Raw genomic sequence first — 15,641 nt, forward strand, 5'->3', positions numbered from 1 at the left:
ACCCGAGCAACGCCGGGCGATACTGCTAGTATATATATATATGTGGTTGTTTATTTGTATAAGTATGTAAATAGTGTCTGTGTATAGTTTTTTTTTATGTATGTGAGGGTATGCATATTTGTGTAGCAAGAAAAGCTAGATATGCTTAACCAGAGGATAAGCCAAAAGTGAAAAGTTGTTAATCTTCTGAGACATAAATTACTGAAGCATGAGGTTTTCCAGATATCAAAGCGGAATGATTGGGAGAAGTGTATTTATAGTACTCTTGCCCTTATCAATACTGGAAAAAAAGAAATGTGGACTTGCTATTACGAGAGAAGTGTATTCCAGTATGGTAGACAAGGTGATGAAGGTAGGAAAAGATTCAAAGATCAACTTAAGGATTAAGAAGACTTTGAGTGCATCTGGGACACTGGAGAAATGAAGAACTTGAAACTAGCTTTGCTTCTGTGGTGCTTGCATTATCACATTCATCAGACACATGTATTCTATATCAATGATTCTTGAAAATACTCAAAAGATTTCACCAGAATTTTCTAAGATCTACATAAAGCATCAGTTGGGAATCTTTTACAGCTGACTCATAAATGTTTGAAAAGGCAGATTGTCTCAGTATAGAAGCTCACCTCATCAAATACTATATGTGATAGGTTGGTCATGCCATCTGTTTTGATTTCAGGCTTCTAAAGTGATTAGTTCTTGGTATGAAAAGATTTCATGAGATTACAAAAAACAAAAACATATGCTTGAGTCCTTGAACATCAACATTGTTCATTGAGAACATCTCACTCTGAACAGACGCAAATGGCAGTCTATATCTAGGAACTGCAGTTTGAGAAAATTCGATTTGCCCAGGATATTGAATTTGTTGAGCTTGTTCCTTAAACTTTGAAATGTCTTTTTATGTAAACATTGAAGTAAACTATTTACTACAGAAGTTTTATTTAGATATACCTTTTAATGTCTTTTAATATGAACATTTCATTTAGGTTATGGATGAAGCAGACAGAATTCTTAACATGGATTTTACAGATGATGTAAGTTTATTTTTTATTGATACAAAATATTTTACTTTTCATAGAACTTATCAATGAACTTTTGCCAGAGCTCCCTGTGATATATTGTCAAGTATTATAACTCTCTGTATCTTATTATAATCATTATCATCATGTTCTATGTTTTCTTTCCATGCTGGCATGGGCAGAGTCGGCACATATTTAGAGTGCTGCTCAGCTAGACAGTTTGAAAGGACTGCCCTTTTAACTGCTCAACTGGGTGTACTGGGTGCTTTCATCATGGCACCAGCACTAAGGAGGTGTCATGTTCTCAACAAGACTAAAGTGTCTTCATCCAATCTTACATTTTACAGAGCAAACTTCTCTGCTCTGGCTTGGCAGACTATAAAGAAGAGAAGTGGGCTGAGAATTGAGCCTTATGAAGACTCTTTTGCTATTTCTCACTACACTTGTCACTAACTCTTATCTCATTTCACTATTTTGTTGGGGTTGCTGATATACACTGTTGAGTGACTGTATCCTTATTTAACTTTATAGAAATAGCTTGTCTGTCTCACAAGCAAAAAGATAGGGTTGGCACATCGAAAAAAATGTAATACTTCAGATTTATGTACATTTTTTTTCTCCAATTTTACTTGGAGTAATTGTAATAGATTAAACTATCTTTGCCTTTTCAAGCTGTTGTTTGTTAAGCATTTCTGCTATAATTATATAACTTTGGTTATCATCATCATCATCATCATGTCATGACAAGTGGGGTACCTCATTAAAGCCTCTCAACAATGGTTATAGAGTACATCTACCATATGTAAGAACACCTACCCTGGAGGATTCAAGGGAGGATCTACTGGGACTCCAGCCTTAGCCAAAGTAGTAACATTCTACAGAACCATCTGGCAGAGGGAGAATAGGGGTTCTTTTCATGACTTAATCAGGAAAATGCTTGTGAAATATCAATGGTAGAATGAAGAAGAAAATTGGAGTTAAGGAACTTTTGCAGTCATCATCACATATCAGAAGTCTGGGGAATATCAAATTGGACTTTAAGCTGTACTTTAACCCTAGAAGACAAAAGAGGGTCTACTTAGGGTCTTAACATATTTTTCAAATGTTGACTCCAAAGGATTTTTGCCTCATGAAGTATTCACTGAATAGGCAATTTAAAACAAATGACGGGAAAAAATTCCTTAGATGTGCCTTCTGTAGAGAGAATGTATCATGGCACTCCGTTGGTTTCGACGACGAGGGTTCCAGTTGATCCGATCAACGGAGCAGCCTGCTTGTGAAATTAACGTGCAAGTGACTGAGCACTCCATAGATGTGTACCCTTAATGGAGTTCTCAGGGAGATTCAGTGTGACAAGGCTGGCCCTTTGAAATTCAGTTACAACAGAAACAGGAAGAAAGTTGTGGTGAAATAGTACAGCAGGGATCGCCACCACCCCCTGCCAGAGCCTCGTGGAGCTTTAGGTGTTTATGCTCAATAAACACTCACAACGCCCAGTCTGGGAATTGAAATCGTGATCCTACAACCGTGAGTCTGCTGGACTAACCACTGGGCCATTGCACCTCCACTAGAGAATGTACAGTTGAGCAGGGAATAACAATAAAGTGTTTCCACCACATTTCTTAAAAATCATGGTAGAAGGCTTGGTCTTGGGACCACTCATGTCTGGAAACTAAGGTTGGGGGTAGCAAGGGCACGCTCCCCGTAGAAAATCCAGCTTCAAAAAAACCTCATGATAATAGCAAAGGTTGGGGTGGACTGCACCTGCCTACCTAAAAAAGGAAGGTGCAAACCCTCATCCTGGGTTACGCAAGCATGACTTGCCTTATGATGGCCAACCGCCTGGGGTGAGGTTGGAAAGTTGGAATGTGGGCACTCTGTGTGGAAGGGGAACTGAAGTATGTGAGGAATTGAGGAAGAGGAGAGTGGATGGGCCAGGGTGCAAGATTTGTAGGGGTCAAGGGAAGAAGGTACTAGTTGTGGTAGAGAAAGAGCAGGGGGACTGGAGGTGTGAGAGTTTTGGTGAAGGAAGAAATCTGTGCGAAGGTGGTGGAGGTTAGGAGAAAGAGTGACAGAGGGATGACAGTAGTGTTAGCAATTGAGGAAGAAGAAGTGGTGAAGGGGATTTGTGGGTCTGGTCCTCAAAGTGGAAGAGGGATCACTGGGAAAGAGCAGTTCTTGGATGAAATGGCGAATGAGTGAGACTTACAAAAGGTAGCTGAATTGGTTTTGGGCATGGGTGATTTTAATGGACATGTTTGGAAATTGATCCAGGGCTTTGAGGGTGTACAGGGGGGAAATGGAATTGGAGAGAGAAATTTGGATGGAAGGATGCTGTTGGAGTTTTGTGATGAGAAAAAGTTGTGTGGTGAATACATGGTTTAGGAAAACAGAGAAAAGGAAGGTGACTTTCAGTGCAGGATGGAATGAGACAGAGATTGATTTCATGTTGGTTGGCAGGAAAAACAGAAAATATCTGAGAGAAGTGAAGACAATACCAGGGGAGTTGCAGTACAGGTTGGTGGTTGCTGACTTGGATAAGAGGAAAGTTAAAAAGCATGTGAGAAATGTAACAGTTGAGAGGAGAAAAGTGTGGAAAGTGAAAGAAGAAACAAAAGAAAGGTTTGAGGAGAGGGTTGGGGAGTTGGTAAGCATTGATGCACCGGATTTATGGAAGTTTTTTAAAGAATGGGTACTAAGGTGTGTGACAAGACGAAAAATAGGAGAGATCAAGGAGGTGAGGGATGCGATAGCAAGGAAGAAGGAAGTACACAAAGCTTTATGTAATAAAAGGACTGAGCAAATGAAAGCCAGGTATAATAAGATGGAGAATTGTGCAAAGAGGGTGGTTGCAAGATCTATGAGGAAGTAGGCTGAGGAGAGGTTGAGCAGGCTGGATGAGAACCCAGATAGAGTGTGTAAGGTTTATTAAATCAATGAAAAGTGATGGAAGAGATGAGGGGGAGTGATGGAAGGTTGAATTTTAGTGAGAAGGGCAGGGGAAGAGTTTGGGAGGAGCATATAGAGGGAATTATGAATGGGATCAGAGGGTGGAAGTTGCTCTGGTGAAGGGGCCAGTGGAGAGGGTTTGTTGGGAAGAAGTAGTGGAGGCAATGAAGGAAATGAAAAGAAGAAAGGCAGCTGGTCCATCAGAAGTAAGTGTGGAAATGATAACTGCAAGTGGAGAGATAGGGATTGTGGTGATGATGGAGCTGTGCCAGGGTGTGCTGGATGGAAGAGGAATGCCAAATGATTGGGCACTAAATGTGGGGATGCGATGAGTTGTTGGGCGTATAGGGGAGTGAAGTTATTGGAGCATGCAATGAAGATAGTGGAAAGGGTGTTGGAGAGGAGAATTCGGAAAGGGGTGGATGTGAATGAGATACAATTTGGTTTTATGCCAGAAAGGGGGACAGTAGATGGAGTGTTCATTGTAAGGAGATTGCAGGAGGAACACTGAGATAAGCGGAAGTCAGTTGCACATGTGCTTCATTGATGTGGAGAAGGCATTTGACAGGGTTCCAAGGAAGGTGACTGAGTAGGCATTGAGGAAGAGAGGTGTACTAGTGAGAGTAGTGATGAGTTTGCATGATGAGGTAAAGACAAAAGTGTTGTTAGCAATAGTGATTGATGTGCAAGAGAGGGGCTGCTAATGGAGGTACTGTATTACCTTGTTCTGATGAGTGAGATGATGGAGGGATTGAGGGAGAAGTTTTGGAAATGGAAGGAGGTGTTTGAAGGTAAACCTCAGGAAGACAAAGGTGATGGTGAGTGGGGTGGAAGGAGAAGTGTTAGTGAGTAAGGTGGATCCATGTGGGGGGAGGGTAATGGCAAATGCAATGTTGCGTACGAGATGTGAGAAATGGATCAATGGTAGATGTACGTAAATGAAGAAAGTGACCCCAAGACTGGCAAGAGAGTTTGTTTGTGGAAGATGTGAGAAAGGAGCTGGAGGGCTGGCGGAGTCAGTGGAAACAGAATGTGACAAGGAGGAGACAGTGAGGGGGGTTTGTTATTTGGGAGATAGGGTGGATGTGAAGTTCAGGGAATGTAGAGCATTGTTATATGGGAGAAGGTTCTCATTGAAGAGGAAAGGAAAGGTGTATAGGAGTTGTGCGAGAGCTGCAATACTGAATGGGAGTGAGACATGGTGTTTGAGGGGGAGAGAGAGAGAGAGAGATGGTAGTTTTGAGGAGGACTGAGGGAGAGCAATGTGTGGCATGAGGCTATTTGATAAGAGGAGGACTGAGGACTTGATGGGGATGCTGGGGCTGGAGGAATCGGTGGAATGGCTGGCAAGGGTGAGTGGAGTGCAGTGGTATGGGCATGTGTTGAGGAGGGATGAGGAGCATGTTCTGAAGAGGATGCTAGAGTTTGAGGTGAATGGACAGCGAAAGCGAGGTAGACTGAGGAAAATGTGGAGGAGGAGATTGGGAGAGTTGGCTTGAGAAGGGAAGATGCCCAAAACTGGTAAAGATGGTGTGAGGGCGGTTGCTATGGCATTGATGTAGATCCGACCACCCCCGTTAACAGGGACAAAACTCAGATTCAAAATGATGGATGGATGTAGTGAATAAAAAAGTAAAAAATGAATCAATTAAGATGGTATATGTGATGCAAAGAAAAAACTATTAGCATTAATGATCATTTCTGTGGCTGAATGCAAACTCAGGAAGGTACTTCATAAAAATTGTCACTGAAATTGTAGTTTTCTTAGGTTGACTCTGTATTGCAATAATATCAATGATAAACTTCTGAATACTTGAAATAGTCAAAACCAGTCCACAAAGTCTTCTTCAAAATAAGCTCAGCTCCTTACCATTTTCTATGAGTAAGAACCAAATTAAATAAATCTTTGCTACAACTAACCATAAAATACTTCTTTTATCAGATTGACAAAATATTGCAAGCTCTTCCTCGGGATCGGAAAACTTATCTTTACTCTGCAACAATGACCAAGAAGGTAAAACAAAAAGAAAAAAAAAAATTGTTTTTTTATTTGTTTAATATTATTTTTTTAATCATATATAATTATGTTGATTAATTTCCAGTTTGGTTAAATCTTACCACTGTTAGAACTTTAAAAAATATATTTAAGCAATTAGAATTTATTATATACAATGGTTTTATCCTGAGATAGTATCTCTTTTAGATATACAGTGTTAAACAACTTAGAAATGTATGAGTTCAGCAGCAGTGCTAGATATTCATTTCTGCCTCTTTGAACTTTGTCAATAGCCATTCTCCACTGGCAGCAGCTGCCTGCCAAGACAAAATCTGTCATTAATGATTCAGTAAAACAATGACTGGAAAAAAAAACATTGATTTTGCAATTCGCTGGTTGGCTGAATAAAAGTTTGTTATATGCAACTGCAGTTAATTAGGTTTTCCCTTATATATCACCAATTAATATAAGTATGATACACAAATTACTATTTTAAGCAATGTGCTGCAATTTAGTTGCTAGATTCATAGAATTAGAAAAAAAAGAAAGCCTTTTTAATTTACACTTAGTGCTTCATTTAGGTCAGCAATTTGCAAAACAGTAGATTATTTTCTCCATTGTTTTTAGAATTATCTCCATTCAGGATATCTTTGACAGGAAATTAATGTAAATAGGTGCAGGCATGGTTGTGCAGTTAAGGAGATCACTTTCCAATCACATGGTTTTGGGTGTTAAATGCCTTTTGAGTAAATTTGGGAAACAAAACTGTTAGTGTGTGTGTAATAAAATATTGCACAGGAGGATGACAAAAGAATATAAGGAAAACAGGAGAAAAATTCACAAAGGATGTGGATGCTCCCACCTTTTGTCAGTTATCAACCAGAAATCATCACCATTTGCTAAACTGCTAAGTTAAAAGGATGCAAACAAATCTGTGCCCGTTCTGAAGTGGTGCTGGGGACAAACACACACACACACACACATATGTATGCACAATAGATTTCTTTTAGTTTCCATCTTGCAGATCCACTCACATGCTTTTATTGCCCTAGGGCTACAGCAGAAGACACTTGCCTAAGGTGCCATGCAGTGGGACTGAACTCATGACCACAACTGTGTGTAAATTAGACTTAATTAAATAGACTGGTCAATTATGAACAACTGTCTTTTTACATAATTTCTCTATAAACAAAAAATCGAAGGATCTGATGAATTAGTTTCCTTCTTTATTGAGATTCCACCACCGACTGACTTCCTTCTCTAGCTGTCTGTCTATCATAAAACTGTATATATGGTCGTAATTACTAAGAGTTTCATTAAATTAGACAACCCTTTTTGGCATGAATAACACATTATTGGCAGCTACTTCAATTTATAAATTACTAACTCATTAACAGTGTTGGTTTTGGTGTTATGATATACTACAGAATAAACCTATAGATTTCAGCTAACACTGTACAACTGTCTTATAAAATCTGTCCATAGGTTAGTGTTGGCTGAAATCTATAAATTTATTTTGTAGTACAATGTTAATAGGTGTAGGCATGGCTGTGTGATTAAGAAGTTCGCTCAGAAATCATGTGGTTAAAGATTTGTTTCTGCTGTGTAAACATTGTTGGGTGGCATTCTGTACAATAACTACAGGTCAACCAATAGCTTGTAAGTGAAATTAGTTGACATAATTTGAAGACGCCTCATGCGTGTGGATGGTAGGCTGTGTGGTAAGAAGTTTGCTTCTCAACCACATGGTTCTCAATTTAGTCTCACAGCATGACACCTTGGGCAAGTCTCTTCTATCAGATCATTAAAAATGAATTGTCCGATTTTTAGCAAAAAAACTTTATTTTACTTTCCCTCAACAAAAAGCAATGCAGTTAATCAAAGTATGCACCTAAATTATCAACACAATTTTGCCATTTTATCGGCAGCTTATTTATGCCAGCAGTGAAGAATTCTGGAGAACAAGAGATGATGAAATCACGAAAGACTGTTTTTGCATCTTCTTCAGATTTGAAGTTTTTTCCTTGCAAAAAGTTGTCAAATGCCTGGAAAATGTGATTGCCAGTTGGTGCAAGGTCTATTCAATATGGAGGATGACAGAGTATTTCCAAGTTCAGTTCCTGTAACTTGAGTAGCATTCTTTGTGCAACATGTGGTCGAGCATTGTCTTGCAAGAGAATTGGCTGCCTGTCTCTATTGACCAGTTGCAAGTTCACTCATTATTTCATCCAATTGGTTGATGTATATATACATCTGCTGTAGTTGATTTATCAGGCCTCATGAAGCTGTAGTGAATAATACCAGTGCTGGACCACCAAACAGACACTATTAGCTTTTTTTTTGGATTGTGTTTTGGCACTTCATCTCTACCCAACAACCATGCAGAATGCTTGCTATTATTGAAAAGAATCCATTTTTCATCACATGTAACAATACAATGCAAAAATGGTTCACTTTTATGCAATGACATGTCATTTGATGCTCTTTACCTATCTGATTTGTTTTAGATGGTCCAAATTCACTTGATCATGATGAAAAATACTCCTCCAGTACTGTTCTGACCTAGTCTACACAATTCATATTTTTTCCATCCAAATGATTTTGAAGACTGTGGAATAAATGATAATCAGATGGGGCAATGTCTGGCGAATATAGTGGGTGGGGCATCATTTCCCATTCAAACTGCTCCAGCATTTTGGAATATCCATTGCTGTATATGGTCGAGCATTATTCTGATGGATGAACACCTTTGGTCGTTTTCCTTCTAGCTCTGTCTCGAATGACCAAATCCAAGATTCTCTGCTAGTTCCTCAACAGTTATGATGGGATTTTCTTCCACCAGGGTTTGCAGGACATCTTTGTCGAGCTCTATAGATCTTCCAAGACGAGGCTTGTCTTCTAGGCTGTAGTTGCTGGCTTGAAATTTCTGGAACCATCGTTGACACTGGCTTATGCTTATTGTCCGATCCCCAGATACTGCATTAATATTCCTCGCACTTTCCATTGTTGCCTTTATTGAAATCACAAAGCAAAATGTGCTGAATAATGCTCCTTTGTCACTTCCATTATAGCTTTGAAACAAATAACTGTTTAAATCGAACTGCACTCTTTAAAACTTGTAAGAATAAGGATAAGGTAAAATTACTACCTGCTTTTATAGCAAGTTGATGCTGGTAGTTTATCCTGTCCCCCGCTGACTTTTAGTTCATACAATTGAAAAAACTGCATTATTTATGGGATATATATATATATATGTATATATGTTTGTCTGTGTAAGTTCATATTTCCCTTAGCTTTACGTGTCTTTTCTTGAATTTTCGCAATGACCATTCTTTGTTTCAGGTTGCTAAACTTCAACGGGCATCTTTGAAAAATCCAGTGCGGCTGGAAGTCTCAACCAAATATACAACAGTAGACAAACTCCAGCAATTCTATTTATTCATTCCAGCAAGATTCAAGGTACTTAAACTTAAATTCACTCTCTTGATTTTACCCACCCACCCTTTCTAATCCTCTGCTCTTATTCTCTCTTATATTCACATCTTCTTCCTTCAGGGTATGCCCCCAACACTACACCACCACCACCATATTTTCTCTCTTTCCAGCTTGGGTGGCCATGTATCTCCCCTACTGCAAAACATCAGTTCCTCTTCCACTATCATAACATCTGGCAAAAGCTGCCTCCCTCAATATTACGTCCTTACTCAGAGGGGTTATTCTTGTCTTGCAAGTCACAAGGACCTCACTAGTGTTGATGCCATAAAAAAAAACGTCCAGTGCACACTGTAAAACGTCTGGCATTAGGAAGGGTGTCCAACCATAGAAATCATGTGAAAGCTGGCGTTGGAACTTGCCACAGTCCTCCGGTTTGTCATCCTGTCAAACTATCCAACTCCACTCAGCATGGATGAGGAATGTTAAATGATCCTGATGAGGATGGTGAAGTTATCATCTAAATCAAATGCTCGAGTTAAAAAATTAGAGATGCTGAGTGAGGTACTGATTTTTGTAAGTCAACAGGTTTTGCTGAGATGAGACAAAATGATAATGGCTTGCTATTATAACCCCAATATTTTTGTTTAGTTGACAAAATATTTGATTATTTACAAAGCTATATTTGAAATTTATTGAAATTAGCTTAGCCAATATCAATGTTCTATTGATTAACAATAGTGGAGTTACAGCAGGGAGAGAAATCTAAGAATGATTAAATCAATGCTCTTGTAGTCAATGTTTGTGTGCTGTTCTTGTATTTAAAAAAAAAAAATGTTGGTTTCCTTTATAGTCATACATGGTAACCAAATAGATTTAATAACTGTTTACATAAACCAAAGAGGATTCTACATGGTCATTCAACCTGCTAGAAATAACAGCCAATTCCTCATACCGACTGTAAGGTTTTAAAAAAGGAGACATGCATCTAGGTTAATGTAATCCTGGGTATGCTAGCTCCAATGCCTCTTCTTGATTAGTACTTACCTAGGGCTAGACAACGATATCCTACATAAAAATATCATATTTGTTATTTTAATGATTATCTCATTTCTTCAAATTTATATTAGTTTTGTTTTAAAAAGAGTTGGCTTTCTTGCTTGCTGTTGATTAGTCTTCAAAATATATATTTATTGCAAGCTGAATCTAATAAGTCTTCAATAGTTTGTTCAACTACATTTTAAAAACTTATGCTTAAAGCTTCTCCTAACTTCTTAACCAAATGAATTATCATACAAGCTAGTTTCATTTTAAAAGAATTCAAAATTTTGTTTTCTTCATTCATTTAAAAATCTTTTCCAGGATGTTTACCTCACTTTTGCATTGAATGAGCAATCAGGGAAGTCTTGTATCATTTTCTGTAATACTTGTTCTAATACTCAACGTATTGCTCTGATGTTACGTAACCTTGGTATTAGTGCAATTCCTTTACATGGTCAACTTTCACAGGTGGGTAAATTTTGACAATTGTTATATCTTTACAATAGTGGTTAAGAAAAATTTTAATTATCCAACTTAAATGTTCTTCCATGCTAGTAAAATTTTAGTTATTTTGATTTCATTTTTGGTTTTATTTGTAATCCTTTTAAGACTACAGGTTCACCATGGCTGTGTTAAGAAGTTAATTTTGCAACTAGGAGGTTGAGACTTCAATCCCACATTGTGGCTTCTTCGTCAAATGTTTTCTTCCCTGACTCTGGATTGACTTTGGTACTGACTGAAATTTCTGTAGACAGGAATTATGTGAGCCTGTTGGATGGATTGTTTCTGTTTTTAGGTGTTACACTTAAACTGCTATTTGGTTTAAAAACACCAATTAGCCCTTAAGTGCCTTTAGTGGAGTTCCACTGTTGCTAGTATTCATGACAAATTTCCAGTCAGGGATAATTTCCTCTTACAAGTCTCAGAGTCCCTGAAAAGTATCATGTTCTTCCTCTTTTCACCAATCCATTAAAAAAAAATTTATACAATATTATTCTGATTATAAACTTTCATGTGGAAAAGGAAAAAGCATTGAATCAGTTGACTGAGTTTACAAATATTCAAAATTGTTGTCTTTTATATATTTTCTATTAACATTTTAAGGTTTTAACTTAAATTTTTTTAATTGTTGATAATTTTTATATGCGTTTTGCTTTTCTTAACCAAAGGAAAAGAGACTTGGATCACTCAACAAGTTTCGCAGCAAGTCTAATTCTGTTCTGCTTGCAACTGATGTTGCCAGTAGGTATGTTGCAATCAACTTTTCTTTTTACAGTATAAATATTTTTTCATATACATTTTTCCATGCATTGATTGATTGCTAAAGGTGAAACAAGCAAATGAATATTTTGAAGAATGCCTCTTTAATTATAAATTTATATTTTACTGAAAGTGTTTCATCCTTGAGTTAATTACTCACTCCTAGAACTTTAGTTTGCTTCTACCTGGTAAATCACTCCTAGGCCTTCTATAATTGTCTCGTATCTTATACAGGAGGAAATTTACCTTCAGTTTTTTTTAATGTTACACTAAGTAGAGTTAATCACTGGCTCTCTGAGCCTCCACAGCTCATGGAACGAGCTTTTCTTTCAGTTTTATAGGATTTAGATTCTACAACAAATTCAATCATTTTTATTTAGTTGTTTGTTAGGACAAATGTGTTTTAGAGTCGTTTCAGTTGTGCCCTCCTCAAGTGAACCTGAGATGAAGGTAACTGTACAAATGTTTAAAAGGCTCAACACCCCATATATGCCAAGCTTCTCTCTTCTTATCTATGTTCTTTTATGCTGTGTACAGTTGTGTAGCACTCCACACATATTCTACCAAGTTTATGCTTCATTTTGTTTTGATTTCTCCAGAGATTTTGAAAGGAGCAAGTTGAGCTTATCTGATGCTTACTTTGCTGAAGTCAGTTCAGCAATTTGATACATTTTTTTTAAGCTAATTCTTCAGATAACAAATGTGTTGGCTGCTATTTAAATTTCTGTTGGATTTACTGAAACAACTAATACTGACGTTGTTTTCTTTAATTTGCAACCTTTGAGTAAAATCAAGTTTTGCAGTTTAAATTCTCAGCTTTTGCTTATTTTATAAAATATGTATTCTTTTTATAATGAATTTTTACCTGCTAGCATTTAGTGAAATTTAAATTCTGTAATGGTTAAAGTTATTAACGTTTTTTAACTCTTTATCATTTAAAGCAACCATATCTAGCCTCTCACACCTACTCTTAATGTCATTCTAAAAATAAGCAACCTCATTATCGGTTCCTATTAATTTATAGTACTCTCTTAAAAATGTATGAATTACTGCATTTTTAGTGAAAATATATTGTAATTAATTAACTTTTCTCTTTGTTAGAATTGAATTGGTTGCAGGTGAAAAATAAAATATCCAACTTTCATAATGTAAACTAAATATGTAATGTTTAGTTGAGAAATATGAGTTTCACCAAGATGACTTTTTACTATAATGATGATGGTAGATAAAGCACCAGTCTTACTAAATCATCTCGAACTTTTATGTAGCTTCAACTGACAAATTTCTTACACTTGCTTTTTTTGTTTATTTCTTCATCTTCAACTCATTTATATAATTTTAAACCCCTATAATCCAATCCAAATTAGAAATATGAGAACCAATAATGCTAGATGTAAGTAATTCATTCTTCTTTACATTGTTAATAGAAATAAGCGTGTATTCTTTTGTATTTGCCAGAGGTCTTGACATTCCCCATGTGGACATAGTAATTAATTTTGATATCCCAATGCGTTCTAAAGATTATATTCACCGTGTTGGACGAACGGCTCGAGCTGGACGATCAGGCAAATCCATAACTTTTGTAACACAGTGAGTATTTCTAATGTATGATTCAATGAATATGAAAATATACTGTAAGAAAGATAATAAAATTTGTATAACAATAATATTAAAATTAGATCATCTAATTTATATTACTTCTTTTGTTAGACTAGAAGTTCTTTACATACAACAAAACATTAATGATAACTGATTAATGTAAAATATTGACAGTGATGGTCACAACTGTCAGTCAAATAGATTTGAATATTTTGTAAAATGTAGCTCCCCCACAACAAAAACTTGCTCTACCCCATCCTCTTCCCTCAATCCTTAACCCTCATCTATTAGTTTGAAGCCTCTCCCCTCAGGTTTTGTAGGCTTGCAAGCTGCATAATCACCTCACTAGTGTTGGTGGCTCAAGAAAGCACCCAATACTCACTGTAAAGTGGGTGGTATTAGAAAGGGCATCCATAGGAAGCATGCCAAAGCAGACATTGGAGTATGATGCAATCCTTGTACCCATCAGATCCTGCAAAAACCACCCAACCCATGACTGCTGAAGACATGGACTTTAAATCATGAAGGCGGTGATGATGTTTTAGAAATAAAATCGATCAAAGATGTGGTTTGAGAGAAGCTGGTAGGTGGAGAGCTGGAGCCTGGTGCATCTCTCTGGCTTACCAGCATGGGAAACAAATGTTTAATGATGATGAGTCTGGACATAAATCTATAGTGATTATTTCGACAGTGCCATGTAAAAAAAGGAAGTGTATTTCAAGTTTAAAAATCATTAAATAATGAATAAGCCTATTTTTTAATATTTGGTATGCTCAAAGAATTTTATGCTTTGTATTGTAGAAATATCTTCAAAGTTGTTATTTCCTCAGTTAAAGCAACCCTAAAATCTATGGCAAGTAGCTCCTGACCTGGTATTCTTATTGAATTTAGTCTGAACTGTAGGAGATTAGAAATCATAATCTGAATTTCTTGCTGGATTTTGTCATAGTTGTCAACCACTATAAAGTTTCATTGATTTGACAGAATTACAATTACTTTGTCATTTTAGATATGATGTGGAACTGTACCAGAGAATCGAACATTTGATTGGAAAGAAACTTCCATTATTTAAAGTTGAAGAAGAGGAAGTAATGTTATTGACCGAGCGGGTTTCAGAAGCACAACGTTTAGCAAAACTGGTGAGTATATTTACAATCATTAACACTACTTGGTTCTATAGAACATAATTTGTAATACTTATAAGTGTAACCAAGAGATTGGATTGAACAAATATACTTTACTAGCACTATGACCCAGCAACGCCAGGTCATAGTGCTACTGCATGCATATACAGCTGCGTGCGTTCACACATACACGCGAGTACTGTCCAAATCTCCGACCAATCACATACAGCTAGCTAGCATTCAATTGGCGTATCAAGTTTCACGCATTTTGATTGGGTTTTGGATAGAAAATTCACAAAAAAGTGACTTCTATTGATTTTTTAATAGCTTTGCGGGGTGACTGGGGAAATGTAAAGATGTGCACGACCACCCTTGGACGGTTTTGAATGACCATAGAAAGTGTGAGCCCTCTAACTGAAAAATTGTGGATTTGTATAAAGGATACACACATATATATATGCTTTATTTTTTTATACCAACTTAGGATGTATATTCTGTGTAATTCAGCAGTTAGATATTTTTTTAACAGATTAAAATAAGTGGTAAACGTAAGTATATAGTTTGGAGGTGTACTTGTTTAGCAAAGACTTGATTTGAGATGTTAAAGAAGCATTTTATTTACATAAAAATAAACAAAAACTATTAAATTCAATTTTCATCTATTTCTTGAATATCAAAATTTTCATCACCTCACTGCAAATTGGTTCCTGACACAATTCTTTTAACATACAAAGAAATAAGTTTAAAAAATTTAATGGCTAAAATAGGTCTTCCGTGATGTAATTTCATAATTACGTGGGGTTTTATTTTATATGGTCATATATTATAGAGACAAAAATAATTTTTTCCCAACTTATTCCAGGAACTATCAGAAAGTTTTAATAAGAAACGAAAACATAAAGATGATGAAGAAGCAGAAGCATATTCTGGACCAAAAACGAAGTTTAAGAAGAAGAAAAAACATTAAATGTTGAAAATAAAAACTGAATGTTTTGTATCATCATTCTTGATTTTTCATTTCTTTCCATTTTAAGTACAAACATTTATGACACAAATTCAATGTAAGTAAGCTAACTCTTGGGACTCAATGTTGTCAAAGGAAATAAGTAATCTGTAGCAACCTGATCAAAAGATACATTGTACTATGCATGGCTAATAAACATATGGTTACACTAACACTGCCATACGAGGGAGGTTCAATAAGTAATGTCCCTGACC

The 15,641-nt window shown here is 36.5% G+C and overlaps 1 protein-coding gene across 2 annotated transcripts in view; it reads left to right on the forward strand.

The window, feature by feature from the left end:
* The window catches only part of LOC115213453 (probable ATP-dependent RNA helicase DDX47), a 22,598-nt gene extending 7,172 nt beyond the window's left edge, over positions 1–15,426 (forward strand). For both annotated transcript variants that reach the window (XM_029782432.2, XM_036504299.1), the window contains exons 7-14: positions 990–1,037; positions 5,914–5,985; positions 9,310–9,426; positions 10,762–10,908; positions 11,610–11,686; positions 13,159–13,290; positions 14,309–14,438; positions 15,286–15,426. In XM_029782432.2, coding sequence (XP_029638292.2) covers positions 990–1,037; positions 5,914–5,985; positions 9,310–9,426; positions 10,762–10,908; positions 11,610–11,686; positions 13,159–13,290; positions 14,309–14,438; positions 15,286–15,390 — 828 coding nt within the window. In that variant the 3' untranslated portion in view covers positions 15,391–15,426. The remainder of the gene's footprint in view (positions 1–989; positions 1,038–5,913; positions 5,986–9,309; positions 9,427–10,761; positions 10,909–11,609; positions 11,687–13,158; positions 13,291–14,308; positions 14,439–15,285) is intronic.
* The last annotated feature ends 215 nt before the right edge of the window (positions 15,427–15,641 follow it).

The sequence above is a fragment of the Octopus sinensis genome, linkage group LG6 (genome assembly GCF_006345805.1).
Source record: "Octopus sinensis linkage group LG6, ASM634580v1, whole genome shotgun sequence".
NCBI classification, from domain to species: domain Eukaryota; kingdom Metazoa; phylum Mollusca; class Cephalopoda; order Octopoda; family Octopodidae; genus Octopus; species Octopus sinensis.